We start from the raw sequence: 15,126 nt of genomic DNA on the forward strand, positions 1-15,126 counted from the left end.
CACCCATCACCCATCATCCTTCACCCATCCCAGCACCCTTCACCCATCATCCTTCACCCATCCCAGCACCCTTCACCCATCCCATCGCCCATTCCAGCACCCATCACCCATCATCCTTCACCCATCCCAGCACCCTTCACCCATTCCATCACCCATCCCAGCACCCTTCACCCATCCCATCACCCATCCCAGCACCCATCACCCATCATCCTTCACCCATCATCCTTCACTCATCCCAGCACCCTTCACCCATCCCAGCACCCATTCCAGCATCCATCACCCATCCCGGCACCCAACAGGCTCCACTCTGGCTTGGTTTACTTTGAACCCCCATGTAAGCTCTGTCCCAGGGCCAGAGAGGTGGGAGGGCTCTGCCAGCATGAAGGGCTATGGGGCATGAGGAGGCAGGACGGTGGCCAACACCCCAGGGGAAAACCCCCCCAGCCCCCTTTTCCCTGAGATGAGGTTACCCCAAAAGCACTCCTGACTGATTTGGATCTCAGTTTCGGACCACACCAGCCACAGAGGAGGGCTCTCCTCGCTACCTCAGCCCACAAAAGGGGGGGTCAGGCCCCCGCCAAGCCTCCCTTCCCCTGCATGCAGCCAGAGGGCTGGAGCCCTACCCGTAGTCCTTGACGAGGTGTGGTCTGGGCCCGTTGAGCACGGCCTCGGGCGGTGGCGGCGCGTGGGGCTGCTGCAGCCGGTTGAGGCTGTTCTGGCGGCTGCCCGGGGCCGGGCGGTACACGTGCTCCTGGGGGTTGGGGGGGGGCCAGCACCCCCTCCTTGTGCTCCGCCGGGGCCAGCAGCTGCGCGGGGTGGTTGGGGCTCGCCGGGTACGAGTGGTCGGCCGCGTCCGACGCGTAGGATCTGCAGCACGGAGAAACCCCACTGTTGTACTCGGGGCAGGGCGGTCACGGGGTGGGGGGGACAGGAGTATTTTGGGGTCGAGCGAACGAAACAAAAAATGGCCACAAAAATATAGATGTACAAGACAGCAGAGAGATAGCAGAGGGGAGGAGGACACCAACACAGCTGAACCACTCTCTCTGCCCACAACTGCTAAATGGAAAGATCTCTGATTTTATCCCAATGCCAAGGCTGCTCCTGAGGTCCAGGATGACACCCTGGGGGTACCAACTATCATGACACTACCAAGGGCTTTCGGCTTATCACCCCAACCCTGCTGTGGGAACACGAACCCCCACAGACGGAGCAGAGCAAAGCAAAGCAGAGCCGGTGAGCAGAACGTGCAGTAGGTAGAACCTGCCTATTATCTGGGGACAGTGATCCTTCCGATGACGCCATGTGATAGGGGGATGGTGAGAACCTGTTATCGGGCCGGAACTCTTTATCATATGCCATCATGTTCCACTCCAGCCGCCGGTTCCGGGCTTTCCTCACTTTCTTCACCTCCCGGGTGGAGTCCTCCACCAGCCGCTGCTCCTGTGGGCACACAGAGCCACAGCTCCACCTCCAGCACGGCTCCTCTGGACCATGAGCAGTGCCCAGGGAGCATCACCCCACCCCAGCAGATGCACCTCATGCAGTAGAGGGGAGTGCACAGGATGCAGAGGAAGGTGACTGTTCCCAGGTGCCAGGCAACCCCAGCTCCAGCCCCTCAGAGTCCCCCACCTGCCCGTTACCTTCTGTCTGCGCTTCTCCTTCCTCTTATCTTCTGTTGCCTGCAACATTTTTTCCTTCCATAAATTGAAGAAGTAGGAGGGGTCGGTGTAGAATTTGAGGCCATCCTTTTTGTCATCCCTGAGCATTGGGAAGGGAGGAGAGAAGCTATCAGCCACAGGAGAAGACACCCGTTCCCCTGCACATGGGCTTTGGTACAACCATGATGGTGAGCTGTTGCCCCACCAGGAACATGTCCAACACAGAGGTCACTACCCGTAGTACCACTGGGGAGGTCACCCATCCCAGCCACCCTGACAGTGCGGGTGGTGGCACAGCAACTGCAGAAATCAGCCTCTCAGGCCTCATCAAGCAGCAAATGGGGTGCACACCTGATGCCTCTCTTGGAAAAGGCTCCCAAGAATGCCTTGGGACCCCCTTGTTCCCCCCAGGAGACGATGTGCCTGTACCTGTAGGGTGTGAGGATGTTGAGTGGCGGGGGTTTGTCGCAGCGCTGGTACATCTCCATCACCGGGTTGGGGATGGAGTTGCGAGACACAACCTGCTGGTTCTGCACCGTGGAGCTCTTGAAGGCTTTCCTCATGTTGATGTCCTGTAGCGAAACTGTGGGCACAGGAAGGAGAAGGGGTACAGAGGTGACCTCGGCCTCCCAAACAAGGCATGGCGGGTGGTCCAGCCATGAGCACATGTCCTGGCTGTCACCCCAAAACAGCCCCAGGCCCTCACCTTCCTCCACAGTGGAGTCCAGCTGCGTCACCTTGATGACCAGCAGGTCCACCCTCTCCTGCAGCGAGTTCATCCTCATGTAGAAGCTGTTGGCCTCATTGAACAGCTCCCCGAAGATGTCCTCAGCGTGCCTGCCTGGCAGGGGACACAGTGCCCATCACAACCCATCCCCTGCACACACACCTCCCCAGTGGCTCCATGCTCTTCACAGCCTTGTTTTTTTGGGAGCTGAGCCTCACCCTCTCCCAAAGCCCTGCACAGAGGGAGGGGAGCACAAACACCACCTCCACAAACACCCTCAAGCACCCTTTTCAGTGAGTGGTACCCACAGGGGCACAGAACATTCACAGTGTCCCAAAAAGCCTTTGGATCCACCAGGGCAGATGAGCCAAAAGAGTGACATCACACAACATGGCCGGTGGAAATCCAGCCCTGAAGGTGGGAAACCAGGAGCAGGGCAGCAGGGAGAGTTCCACAACAGGGAGAAGCTGTGACTTGTTTAACTTTATAATAACTTTATATTAACTTTATAATAACTTTAGCAGTTATTTTCCTGCAGCATCCCATGCATTGCTACAACAGCTCTTTATTAGGGCTATTCCTATCGTGGGGCTGAGCAAGGAGTCTGGCAGAACATTGCTGACACCTGTAGGCTACAGCATCCATCCCATCCCATTCTATCCCATATCCCAGCCCAGTCCCTATCCCATCCCAAAACCCAGCCCAGCACTCAGCCCAGCCCAGCATCCATTCCAGCCCAGCACCTCAGATCCTCAGGGTTTCCTCCAAACCCACATATCAAGCAGCACCCAAAATCAAGGTATCATTAATACCTTCTCAGACCATTCACCCAACTCAGTCATTCATATTTGATTTCTTTTTCCTCTGGACAAGGTACCCATGGCCTGGGCACCTGTGTCACTTCCAGCAGCTCCATAAACACAGGGTTTATTTTTCTGGGAGTATTTTAGAGAAGAATCTAGTTCTGGAGTGGGAGAGAAGAGGGGGAGCCCTGAAGAGCCTGGGCTTCTCTCTCTTTTTTAATTGGATATTCAGCAGTGAAATAGGTTGCCCCTATTAAACCTTCACACCGGTGTGCAGTGCTCTTGTCCGCCCCTTTTCTGCTGAGATCAGTCTCAGGGAAGGAAGACAGCTGAGGATTTAGACCTTTTATATAGACCTCTCTTCCTCATAAAGCTCTCACATTAAAAAGCATAGGTTGGAGTATTTTGGACCTTCACCCGACCTTCCTATTTCTGGCCAAGTGGAGAAGCAAGGGGCTCATGCAGGCTTTCTGCCCCCCACTGCACAGACCAGATGTGGGAGGAAAATGGGTCTGAAAATGTCTTAAAAGGTCCCCAGTTTGGGCTTGGCCCTGGGCATTTACCTATTTTCAATTAGCTGAATTTAATTCCCACTGAATTAGCAGGGGCTGCAGCCCACATGGCTCTCACATAGCCCCTGTTTCTCTGTGTTTGGAACCAGAGGAAGCGACTGCAGCATCCCAGCAGCATCCCACCAGCAACCCAACGCTCCACCACCATCCCATGCTGGGATTGCTGTGCCATGACTTACTGAGGCTGCCCAGCTGCTTGATGATGGCAGCCAGGGTGCTGTTGGTGACACACTCCAGCTCACTCGTCACCCCGTCGGGCAGAGCCCCCCGGCACAGGTGCCGGGGCTCGATGTTCCTCTTCACCAGCGGCATCCTGCCCGTGAGCCCTCACGCCTCTCCTGGCAAAAGGAGAAAGAGAAGAAACAAAGAAAATAAATTTTATCATTTGCCTATTTGTCCTCCCATTCCCTCTGCTTTCTGCCCAGGATACTCATCCTGCCCGTGCTGGGACACGGTGGGTGGCAGGGGGGCTTTCCCGAGCAGGGGGTGCTCCGTGGGTGCAAACCTTGGGGTGCTGGTGAGCACATGGATGCCAGGATGGAGGTGAGGACCACACCAGGGCCCTGTCCCTACCCTTGTGCTCTTCTGCCAATCCACTGTGTCCTTCCCCCCTCACCTCCGGCGCTGTGCTCAAACCAGGAGCAAACCCCCATGTGCTGCTTCCCTTCTGCCGGCCCCGAAAAGCCTCATCCAGCCCAAACAGAAGCGAGGAAGCGCTTGTAATGCCATTATTTCCAGCTCACTGCCAGCTCTCCAGGGTTTTATTTGTGCACACATTACACTGAGGCTGCTGGGCCCAGCTCATCCCAGCTCCCTGCATGGCCCCCCCAGCATCCCTGTGTGCCCCCCCAACATCTCTGGGGCTCTCATAGCATCTCTGGGTGTCCCTTCAAGCATGTCTGTGTGCCCCTGGCTCTGCTGCCATTCCACCTGAACTGGGCGTGGTTCATTTTCTCTGGGGCTCAAGGAGATGTAGGGAGATACCCTCATCCAAAAGCCTCATCTCCAGCGAGAGCACCCATGGGAGCTGGGGAGGAAGGGTGAAGGATGGGCACCACGGGGTAGGGGGATGCTGGGGGCAGGTGATCCCGCTGATGGAAAGGGGGAGTGGTGGGAAACAGGCTGGGAAAAGAGGCAAAAAATGAGCATTTATTAACCACGGTGATGCCTCCTGGGGTGCTGCAGCCCGGGACTGGGACATGGACGGGCAGTGGCCCCACAGGTTTGCACAAAGGGGTCTGAGGTGACACGAGTGCATACGGACTCAGCTCCACTCCCACCGTGAAGGCAAACTGATGGCCGGGCTGATAAGGAGCAGAGAGCACAAGCAGCGTTCCCAGCTCCCGAGTGCAGCGAGTGGAATCCCCCCGTTTCACGTCCCGGGCACCCCTCATCCACCCCATCTTTACAGAACGTTGGCAGCGAAGGAAAAGCAGCTTCCGTTAATCGCCGGGAGCGGCGCCGCCGGGTGCCGACATGGGAGCCAGCACTTCTGCCCGAGAACCGAGCCAGCAATCTGCAGAGTTCACATTTTTTGGCCCCGGCAGCGTTCGACAGAACAGTTTCCCATTGATAGCACCCGGCCAGCGCTCCCGTCCCCCCGCCAGCACCACCAGCTCCTCCGCAGTTTTCAAATGCAAATTCAAGCTCCCTCCAAGAACGAGTCCAAAACTTGTTCCTAAATCATTCATATGGAGCTTCCCAAAGGGCTGATTGTGCTCCCAGGTCTGTATGGACAGGGCTGGGCTCTGCTCTGCCCCAGACCACTCGGGGCACCGTGGGAAGGAACCCAGCCCTGACCCCTCCGCAGGGTTCTGCGATGCTTTGGGCTCAGAGCAAACAAACCGCGTGTCCTCCGGCGCTTCCCAAACTCACTGCACACGGATGTGAGGCTGGTACCGCCCCTGGCGCCCAAAAGACCAAGAGGTTTCTGCCAGTAGAGTTTGCAGGGGAGACTCTGGATGTCTGCTCGGGCCATGAACAGCCCGCTGGCACCCCCTGGATCCCCCCCCCGGCTGCATAAAGAGCTGAGCAACGCTGGCAGCTTCACCCCAAGCTCACTTTGAGCTAGTTTTATGTGTCACCCCGAAATCCGCCCTCAGCGGCTGAGCCCCGGCACGTCCCCGCGGGGGTTCCCCCCGAGCGGCGGCTGAAGAGACCGGAGGGCGCAGGGAGCGCTGTTAACGAGCTGCTCGAGCCCAGCAATTAGAAACAGGGAACAAAGAGCTATTCTCACACCCATCTGGGACACGGCCACTGGAAACAGCCACCGGCACCCGGGGCTTTTTGTCCCTCACAGGGAATCCGGGGGGAATTGGGGCCACCCGCTCCTCCAGCCCCCGCGGGGACCCCAGAGCGGAATGAATTAAAAAAAGGCATTTGTGGTTTGAAACTTCCCCGCAGGGACAGACTTGCAGAGAGGCAGAAGGTGGGTAAGGGGCCTGATAGCAGCATTTGGGAATGTGCCATGGGAGAGCATCCCTGGAGAGGAAAAATCCCTTTAATCTCACCCCTAAAAAACCCGAACAAGACTCAGAGCCTGCAGCAGGAGGAACCAAGGAGGAACTAGGCACACATTTTTAGGCTTGGATAGCCTGGAAAGGCAACTTTTGCCAAGCTGCTTTTTAATCCTGCCCAATTAATGGCAGGTAACAGGAACCCAGGGGTCAGAACCCCCTGTCAACCCCTCCCGTGACAAGTGTTCTCTCAACCTGCTGCACCAGCAACACCAAACCCCTGACTTCTGGCTGGAAACTCAAATTCTGACCTAAAACCTGTGCCCTCAAGGCCTGTCCTGACTCAGGGCATCACAGTTCTCTGGATGGGGATGGGCTACACACAACTCCACAGACATCAACTTAATTTCTATCCCTCCTGGCACATCTTGCTCACACTTACCAAGCAGCTGCACACAAATCCCGAGAGCTGATGGCCTGGCCAGAGCTCCAGCAAAGGGGCTTCTGCTTTTGCTGATATTTCTGGTAATTTCCAAGCCTTTCAGGTGGTGATTAAGGGTGGCAGGTCCTCAGACCTTCAGGAAAGGGCTCCCAGGGGCAGGGATCTCCTGGGAGCAGGGTTGGCTCCCTGGTGCAAGAGGGGGAAGCCCAAACATTGACAGTCAGGCCTAGAGTTATTAATGATTTCTTCCACACACAGGACCATCCTAACCCCCAACTCAGTGCTCAGCACCATGGGCCACCATCATGTATTGGTATCTCCAGCACAGCCCAGTTGGGCATTGCCCCAGTAAAGCCCCATCTGTGAAGCTGCAGGGCCAAACTGATATATTCCCATGGGCACTACCAGCCCCTGATGGCCTTGATCAGCCTCATCTGGGACCCCTGGGACCTCGGGCTCACCCACGGCCCAGGAGGTTATTCAAACTCAGCTGGGAGTGCCAGACCTGCTCTGAAGGAGCTGCTGGTCCTCAGCTGTGCTTCTGGCCCTGCTCCTGCCCTGGGTGGGTGCTGGCACTGGGGAAACTCCTGGGTTTGGCACAATCTTCAGGGTGAGCACTGGACCTGTGCCCTGGTCCCTTCATTCTGGGTGCCCCTGGGCCTGCCAGCAGACTCTGCTCTGCCTGCTGTTTGCTGGCCCTGGGGGGTGCTGGGGAGCTCCTGCTCTGGGGTCACCCTGAGCTCCCCCTCGCCTTCCCCCCTGGCCCTGCTGTGCCCCAGCAAGGGCAGAGGCAGCGAGGCTGGGGTGGCACCTCGCTCACAGCACTGTGGTGACCTTGTCCTGGAGCTGGGAGAGCACAGCCAGGGTGACAGCAGCACTGATGGGGGGGACATGCTTGATCCAGGGCAGGTGAGATGTTTGGCCTCAGTGTCCATGCTCAGGTTGGGTGGCAGGAAGGGTTTTCCACCTTGCCAGGCTGCTCCAGGTCTGGTGCAGGTGTCTGACCCTGACAGGCAGCACTGGGCTGGGCTCTGCTGCAAAATGCCAACTCTGGCACAGAGGGTGTGAAATGGAGTTCCTAAAGTCCTGCCTTGGGACAGACATCACTGGGATGGATGGATGGAGGCAGGATGGGCTCTTTCCCTCCTGCCCTGCTCCTGCTCTCCTCTCCCATTGTAACTCAGGGAACGTGCCAGCCCTGGAGGGTTTGGGTCTTTCCTTCCCCTCTAGCTGAGGGTGCATCAGGAGATGCAGCTGATGGCTCCAAGGCCACAGGGAGACCCCAGCCATGGGTGGTAGCACTCCCTGCCCAGCTCAGCATGTCCCCTCTGATCCCACCTTTCAGCTGCTTTGGGATAATGGTGTAACCCCCCAGTTTGGGTTTAGGTGGTCACATTGGTTTTTCCAACCATCCTCAGCAAGGTTTGCTTCTCCTATTTATTCCTCATGGGATGGTCCCTGTTTCTTCAGGTGCTGGCTGCTCTATTAGGTGTGTGAGTCAAAGGCACAACCTCAACCAGCCAAATCCTCTTGGGATGGTATTGCAGGGTGAGCATCTCCCCCACTGGGTCTGGGAACATCAGCCAGGCTCTGGTATCACTTACATGGACTAAAATCCATGAGGCTTTGTTCTGTCTCCTGAGTGGAAGCGAGGAGCCCTCAGTGGGAGGTGGTGTCAGGCTGCAAGAGGAGGAAATAGGAGCCACAAAATCAGCAGGAATTTCCTGGAGGTGGAAGGCAGGAGGAGTGGGACCAGCCAGGGACTTCCTGTGAGCTCCAGTCATGGTACAGGCACACTGTGGGGATTCTCCCATCACTCAGCTCCTCTCTCCAGCAGTGGAAAGAGTCAATTACTAAATCTTGTACTGGGAAATGTGAAAGGAGATTCACCAGCTTCCCACTCGCTTCCCAAACCAGCAGAGGAACTTGGCAGGGAACCACGTCCAGCTCACTGTCACAGATCAGCTGAGGTGCCCAGGCAGGGGAGGGGATGAGACCAGAAATGAGCTTTATCTTGTGCCCTAAGAAATTGGTTTCTCCCAAGGAACAATCAACCTCACACCATCCCAAATCCAGAGTTGCTGGTGCTACTGAGGAGCAGCCCCTGCTTTCCCAGACCAAGGAGTTCTGGGGAATAAGGGCTGCCCTGAACGCCAACTGGCAGCCCCCAGTCCCTGCAGACCAGACTGGGAGTGTGATTTGGACTGGCCCAGAGGTGACTCCTACAGCTGGCTCCTTCCAGATGTTATCCTTCACCTCAGCAGCCATCACATCTGGCAGCTTAGATCCTTGGAGTCCATCGGGGCAGAAAAACAGTTTTCATTTTGCAAGAGGGTCCAAAGAGAAGAGTTTTGTGTCCAGCTATTGCTCCTTATTTTCTTTGCAACAGCTTTTCCTGTACAGAACTGTGTCCTCACCCCCACTGAACCCCCAAACCCACTCACACTCTGGACAGGGGATTGAGCCGGGATTTACAACTCTGCAGCAAGGTCCAAAGTGGCCTAAAGGTCAAGGAGGGACAAGCTGGTGACAACAGGTTTCCCAGGTGCTAGCTAATCCCTGTGATGGATGTTTGGGTTGGTAAGTGTCTGATATCTGCAGTCCCAGACCTGGTGCCCTGCTTTAGTTCATGAGACAGGAGGTAAAAGTCTCCTGGATGCCACCCTCCTTCCCCAGGCCACAGTGGGGCAGAAGGACATTTTGGGGGTTGTGTTCTATGGCTGGGTGTTCCCTTCAGGAGAAACCTGGATTGGGAATGGAGTCATGGCAGAGATGAGCAGCACCGATGGGAAAGATGTCCACGTTGCACATCACCACTTGCAAAACCAAATCAGCCATTGAGGGCTCTCCAACACCTCGTGTGGCAGTGTTGGAGCACACATCCCACCAGCTGGGGGGTGCCTGGAGCAGCAGGATTGAGGGAAACCTCATTCACTGCATGTCAGTCAAGAAAAACCCTGAGCTTGGATTTGGGAAGAATGTGGGTAAGTGTGTGGTGAATTTGAAGACTGGGAGTTTGGGTCAGCCCAGCACTAAGCTCAGTTCTGGGACAAGCTTTGGGGCAGTCCATTTGTTGAGGCCTTGCAATCAAAGCTCTTACCCAAATCTGGCTCCCCAGGGTGATGCTGAGCCCTGAGGACCAGGCATTGCCAGGGACTGGAGGCTTTTGTAAGGGACCAAAAGCTTTGGTTGGATGCCAGGAGCCAGAGCAGTGCAAAGGCCCCAAGTGGTGTATTGGAAAATCTATCAACTTCAAACAAAAAATTTACAAATGAGTATCAGATGAACAAGAAGTGTCAGATCTCGCAGTGACTGCTCAGGACCTTGCTTTGCTACAGGACCCTGGGAATGGTGAGGTGAGGAAGGACCAGGGACAGGAGGAAGACACAAGGCAGTCCTGAAATATTAAAGGAGCAACAAAACCCCTGACTCTGAAGTCAGGGAAAGGTCAAGAGGCAGAGGGGACACTCAGCTGGGCTTGTTAATGCCTGAAGGAGCTTGTCCTGTGGAGCTTGGCAGGATGGATCTGGTACAGAAGAGGACTGGAAGGATCTGGGGGTGTGTGGTGCTTTTGAGCAGACAGAAATAGGTGGTAGGTGTGAAAGCAGCAGGTTCTCGAGGTGTTGATTCGTGGAACTCTGCCATGGAGTGTGCTGGAAATGTGTGGGATGGTTCAAAGAGCAACAGGACAAGCCTGCAGAGGACAGACAGGGCCACCAGCAGCCACCTAACGGTTGAGGGCAACCTCTGGCTCAGGTGGCCCTAAACTCCTACTTCTCAATGGCAGATGTTGGACTGATGTGGGCCATGAACATCTTCATGAGGGAGAGCAGAGCCTGTAGCCTACAGGAGCTGAAGCTTTGTTGTCTAAAAAAAAAAAATCACCCAGCAAAAACTGTGCAGGCGGCTCGTTGTGGTGCAGGGAACCTGCCTGCTAGAGCTGGGCCAGATCTGCTGATTTACTCCCACAAAATGGAGCACGAGCTGCACCACAAGGACTCCCTGCTCTGATTTATGAAATGCATCTGCGACCACTTCCTAAATTGTTGCCAGCCCAAATGCCTGTGAACACCACCAGCACGACAAATGTCAGTGCTTTGTCTGAAGGTGAAGCTCCACAGCTATTGTCCAAAGGTTAATTAAGTATATTAAAACTGTCTGGATCTCAAGCGTTCCCCTTGCTTAAAATAAAGCAGAGGGCAGGTCTCTGGTGAAGAAAAACTCTCAGGATGGCACTGAGACTGAGGGGCATGGGAGAAGCAATGTCACTGCCTGCCCCTTCCTTGAGACCTCTGCATCCCAAAGGAGTCTGGCTTTACACGTGGTCTGGGGCCACAGGAAGCAGCCCAGGCCCACTGGAGGGTCAGCACATCTCATGGCAAAGCACCAGGTGGCAAAATGCCTTGGGGGCTGCAAAGCCCCAGGATGTGGGATGCTGCTTCTGGACCCCATCCTCAGGGTGTCAGCTCAAGGGAGGCTGTGGACTCCCTGCTCCTGCAGCACATGTGAAACGAGTTGAGAGGTCTCAGCCCCGATCCTGGATGGCACAGAGGGCTATTTGCCGCCGGCCAAGAACAAACTTGGGCTGATCTGCAGCTGTGGGGAAAGGGTCAGGCCCTCCAGCCAAAGGGGGCAGAGAGCTGGATGCCTGGCTGGCCCTGGGGCAGAGCTCCATGGCTGCCTGGGTTGGGGCTGGAGCAGTGACCTGTGTCCCACCGGGAAGGCACATCTCCCGCCCCGCCGGGAGTGCTGCCTGCACCTCTCCTCCGGCCCATCTGCGGCTCCTCCTCTGCGAGCTCAGCCAAAGGCAGCTCCACCACGGGGAGCAACTGCCAGGAGGCTTCAGCAAGCAAACACTTCACAGCAAAGTGCAACACAACGTTAAATCACAGCTAAAAATATTCCCCAAGAGCTTTATTAGTAAATGCCACAGTTGGTGGAGTTTGGTGGGGTTTTTTTTTCCCCTTCTACTGCAAAATGTTTCAGCTCTAGGAACAGCACTTGACTAAATTGCGTCTAAACCTCCGAGGGCTGGGCTCCACAGCACTGGCCCTGCTTAGGAGGATGCCATAAATGCAACTGCCTTGTTACCTTGGGGTTAGCATGAAAACCTCGTCCTGCTTCAAGTCTGGGTTAAAATAAAGAGGGTCCTGTGTGGTTTTTATCTAAATGATGGGGTTTTTACAGTTATATGATGAGCAAGTGCTGTAAATCTCAGAATGTTTTGGGTTTGAAGGGACTTTAAAGATGATCCAGTCCCACCCCCTGCTGTGGGCAGGGACACCTTCCACTAGCCCAGGTTGCTCCAAACCCCGTCCAACCTGGCCTTGGACACTTCCAGGGATGGGGCAGCCGCAGCTTCTCTGGGCAACCTGTGCCAGGGCCTCCCCACCCTCACAGGGAAGGATTTCTTCCCAATATCTAATCTAAATCTCTCCTCTCTTAGTTTAAGACCATTCTCCCTTGACCCATCACTATCTGCCGCTGTAAAAAGTTGCTCTCCCTCCTTTTTATAAACCCCCTTCAGGTACTGGAAGGCTGCAATAACGTCTCCATAGAGCCTTCTCGTCTCCAGGCTGAGCAACCCCAACTCTTCCAAGTGGGTTTTCAGGCAGTACTTTTCCTTAGGGTTTAGTTGATGTGGGGTTTGGGTTCTGTTGTTTCATATCTCAGAAATGGGGAGCCCTCGGTAGCCCCTGGCACTGGTCATGGAGCTGAGGGCCACTTCATCAGGTCCTTCCATCCCACAGAAGCTGCTGCCAGCCCTGGTGGCACCACCCCCACCTTTTGGCTCTGTCTCTGCTATGGATACAAATTAAATCCATGCAAAAAAAATTACATCAATGCTGATACCCTAATGCTGAAGGGAAAAAGGTGGGGGGAAAGGTGTGGATGAAACTGCATGATCTTCCTCCATCATCCTTTGGCTGCTCCACGTGTGGCTCCTGCCTGGGAGCAGCGATGCTGCCTTGATCTTCAGAGGAGTCACGGAATGGGGCTGTGGGAACACAGCACAGATCCCGGCTCTGCTTTGGCTGGAAAAGATCCCTGCTGGCCCAGGAATCATGTGTTGTTTTTAATGACTCTATCGCCAAAGGAAAATCTCCAGTGCCGGGTTTTTTTCCCCTTTGTGCCCAGCTCATTACCAGAAGGATCTCTGCCGCTCGCTGCCGCTCTGTGTGAGCAGGAATCTGCCGAACAAACCAGCCTTTTTCTCCCCAGTATAGAAGGCGCTTTGATAAACCCAGGAAACCCTCAGCCAGCAGCAAGGGGCTTTCTGGAAACCCAGCACTCTCTGGCTGTGGGCACAGCCGCAGGCCTGGCACCCCCAGCCCCAGAGCAGGCGCTCCCAGCCCGCCCGGCCGCGCTGCCCCGCAGGGCCGTGTGCCTGGCGCTCCCTGCCCAGCGTGGCACGGGGGCTTCTCCCACCGCTGCTGGACCCGCTCCCTACAAACATCCAGGTGGATCTGGGGAAGTGGGGGCAGATCCTACCCAGGAGCTGGTTGCAGCCTCTCTGCTCGCAGAGACGTGCGAAATGCCGCGGCTCTCGCCCGCAGGGTGCAGCTCAGAGGGTGCCTTTTTGGATGAGCAGCTCTGCAGAAAAGCATTCTTGCTTTTCTTTTTTTGTTTCTTACCACTTTGGCTTGAGGGCTGTTGTTCGTAACTTGTCAAGATCTTGGCATCCGCGGCTGATTTGTCATCCGCCATAAAATGGAGGATGAGCATCTTTGGTTCAGAAGTGGGCCAAGGGAGATGACAGCTCAAAGCAAAATATGCTTCATCTCGAGTTTTCTCTGTGGGCCTCAGCTCCCAGGAAAAGGAGCGGACATTTGGAATCTGAGTTGCTTCACAGCGTTCTGGGTAAGAGCCCTTTGCCTGCTCTGCGTTTGCGACAGCAGAGCTCGGTGCACATTAACCTGCTGGCTGCCAGAGGAGTTGTGCCCGACTGATGCTGCCACCAACCTCCCCTATTCACCTTCCTCCAGCCTGTCACAGTGGAAGCTCCTGAGATACGCAAATGCCACCAAAATGCCATTTTTTATGAAAGTCCACCAGCAATCTCCTAACAATCCAATGAGCTGCAGCGTGAGGGGTGTGCCTTGGCAGACTGAAGTTTTGAAGATGAATTATTAATCCTGCCAGTGCCGAGCTGCCCATACACCCCCGGTGCTGCGCCCCCTGCTCCGGCTCGTGTCCGGCAGCGCATCCGGCGGCTGTTCCCGTGTTCCAGGCAGCCCCAAAACAGCCACAAACTAAGGGAGAAAGCATCTTAATCCATGGGTATTTTATCACTCCGACACCACCACGAGGCAGCAAGAACTCCAGTTTGCGGCGATAAAATTAAAGCTCCCTGCAAGTAGCTGAATCACTGAGCATGGAGGCCCAGGCTCTGCACCTCTGGGTGTGTGGGCCCACCTGCAGCCTGCCCACAGGGGTGCCCCAGCTGGGGGCTCCAGCAAGGGGGCTTCCAAACCCGGGGGGGGGGGCCCAAATCCCAAGGAAGGCACAGGGCTGGGGGGGGGGAAACACGTGACAGGTGACACCAGGGTTCTGCCCTGCTCAGCGCTGTCCCCTCCACACCCCCAGCCTCACATCGGGCTGCAGCACCCCCACAGCCCCCCTCATTCCCCAGCCAGGGGGTGATGAGCCCTGCCCTGCACTGGCTGTAGGTGCACAGGCAACCGCGGGCCCAGTTTATCCCCCACAACGACGTAAAGATGACGGATCCTCCCTCTCCGAGATGCAAGGATGTAAAGTGATGCCCCCCACCCCCACGCTGCCCCCATGCAAGGGTGCAAAGCAGCCAGGTACCCCCCCCTTCCATGTTGGAATGCAAAGTGACAGCACACACGCCCCCTCCCCATCGCCAGGGCGCAGAGAGGCCCAACGTGCCAAGAGCTTTGGGCATCCCTCCCTCCCGCCATGACAACGTGCAGAGCAGCCTGACCCCCACCCCTCCGCGCAAAGGTGTGAAACGCCGGAGGATCCCCCGCCCCCGCACCGTGAATAGCCGCAAAGTGGAGGGACCCCCCGCCCAAGGATGCGGAGCAGCTTGGACGGCCCTCTCCCAGCGCAAGGATGGGAAGGGATGGAGGGCAGCCCCCCACCCCCCTGCACGGCTGCAAAGCTGGGGGGACACCCCCGCAATACGGGGATGCAGAGCGGCCCGCCCCCTCCCCGCAAAGATGCAAAGGGAGGAAGACCCCCCACCGCAAGGATGCAAAGGGATGGATGACCCCCCCCAAACGCAAGGATGCGAAGCGGTAAAGGATCCCCCACCCCCCCCATGCAAGGATGCAGAGCGGCGGGGGATCCCCTCCGCTCAAAGATGCCCCTCCAAAAAGGATGCAAAGCCACGGGGGACCCCAATAAAAAGGCTGTAAAGCTTCTCCCCTGTGCGGTGTCCCCCCACTGCAACCTCACGCATGGGGGGACGGGGACCCCCCACTTTGCGGGTGCCGCGT

The 15,126-nt window shown here is 56.3% G+C and overlaps 1 protein-coding gene across 1 annotated transcript in view; it reads right to left on the reverse strand.

The window, feature by feature from the left end:
- The window catches only part of LOC113978515 (wiskott-Aldrich syndrome protein family member 3-like), a 13,329-nt gene extending 9,232 nt beyond the window's left edge, over positions 1-4,097 (reverse strand). The window contains 7 exon segments of the mRNA XM_027705506.1: positions 624-763; positions 765-867; positions 1,268-1,443; positions 1,644-1,761; positions 2,091-2,244; positions 2,368-2,502; positions 3,943-4,097. Coding sequence (XP_027561307.1) covers positions 624-763; positions 765-867; positions 1,268-1,443; positions 1,644-1,761; positions 2,091-2,244; positions 2,368-2,502; positions 3,943-4,075 — 959 coding nt within the window. The 5' untranslated portion in view covers positions 4,076-4,097.
- Positions 4,098-15,126: the final 11,029 nt, after the last annotated feature.

This window comes from Neopelma chrysocephalum, unplaced genomic scaffold, assembly GCF_003984885.1.
Source record: "Neopelma chrysocephalum unplaced genomic scaffold, ASM398488v2 Primary Assembly neopelma1_336b, whole genome shotgun sequence".
In the NCBI taxonomy this organism is placed as follows: domain Eukaryota; kingdom Metazoa; phylum Chordata; class Aves; order Passeriformes; family Pipridae; genus Neopelma; species Neopelma chrysocephalum.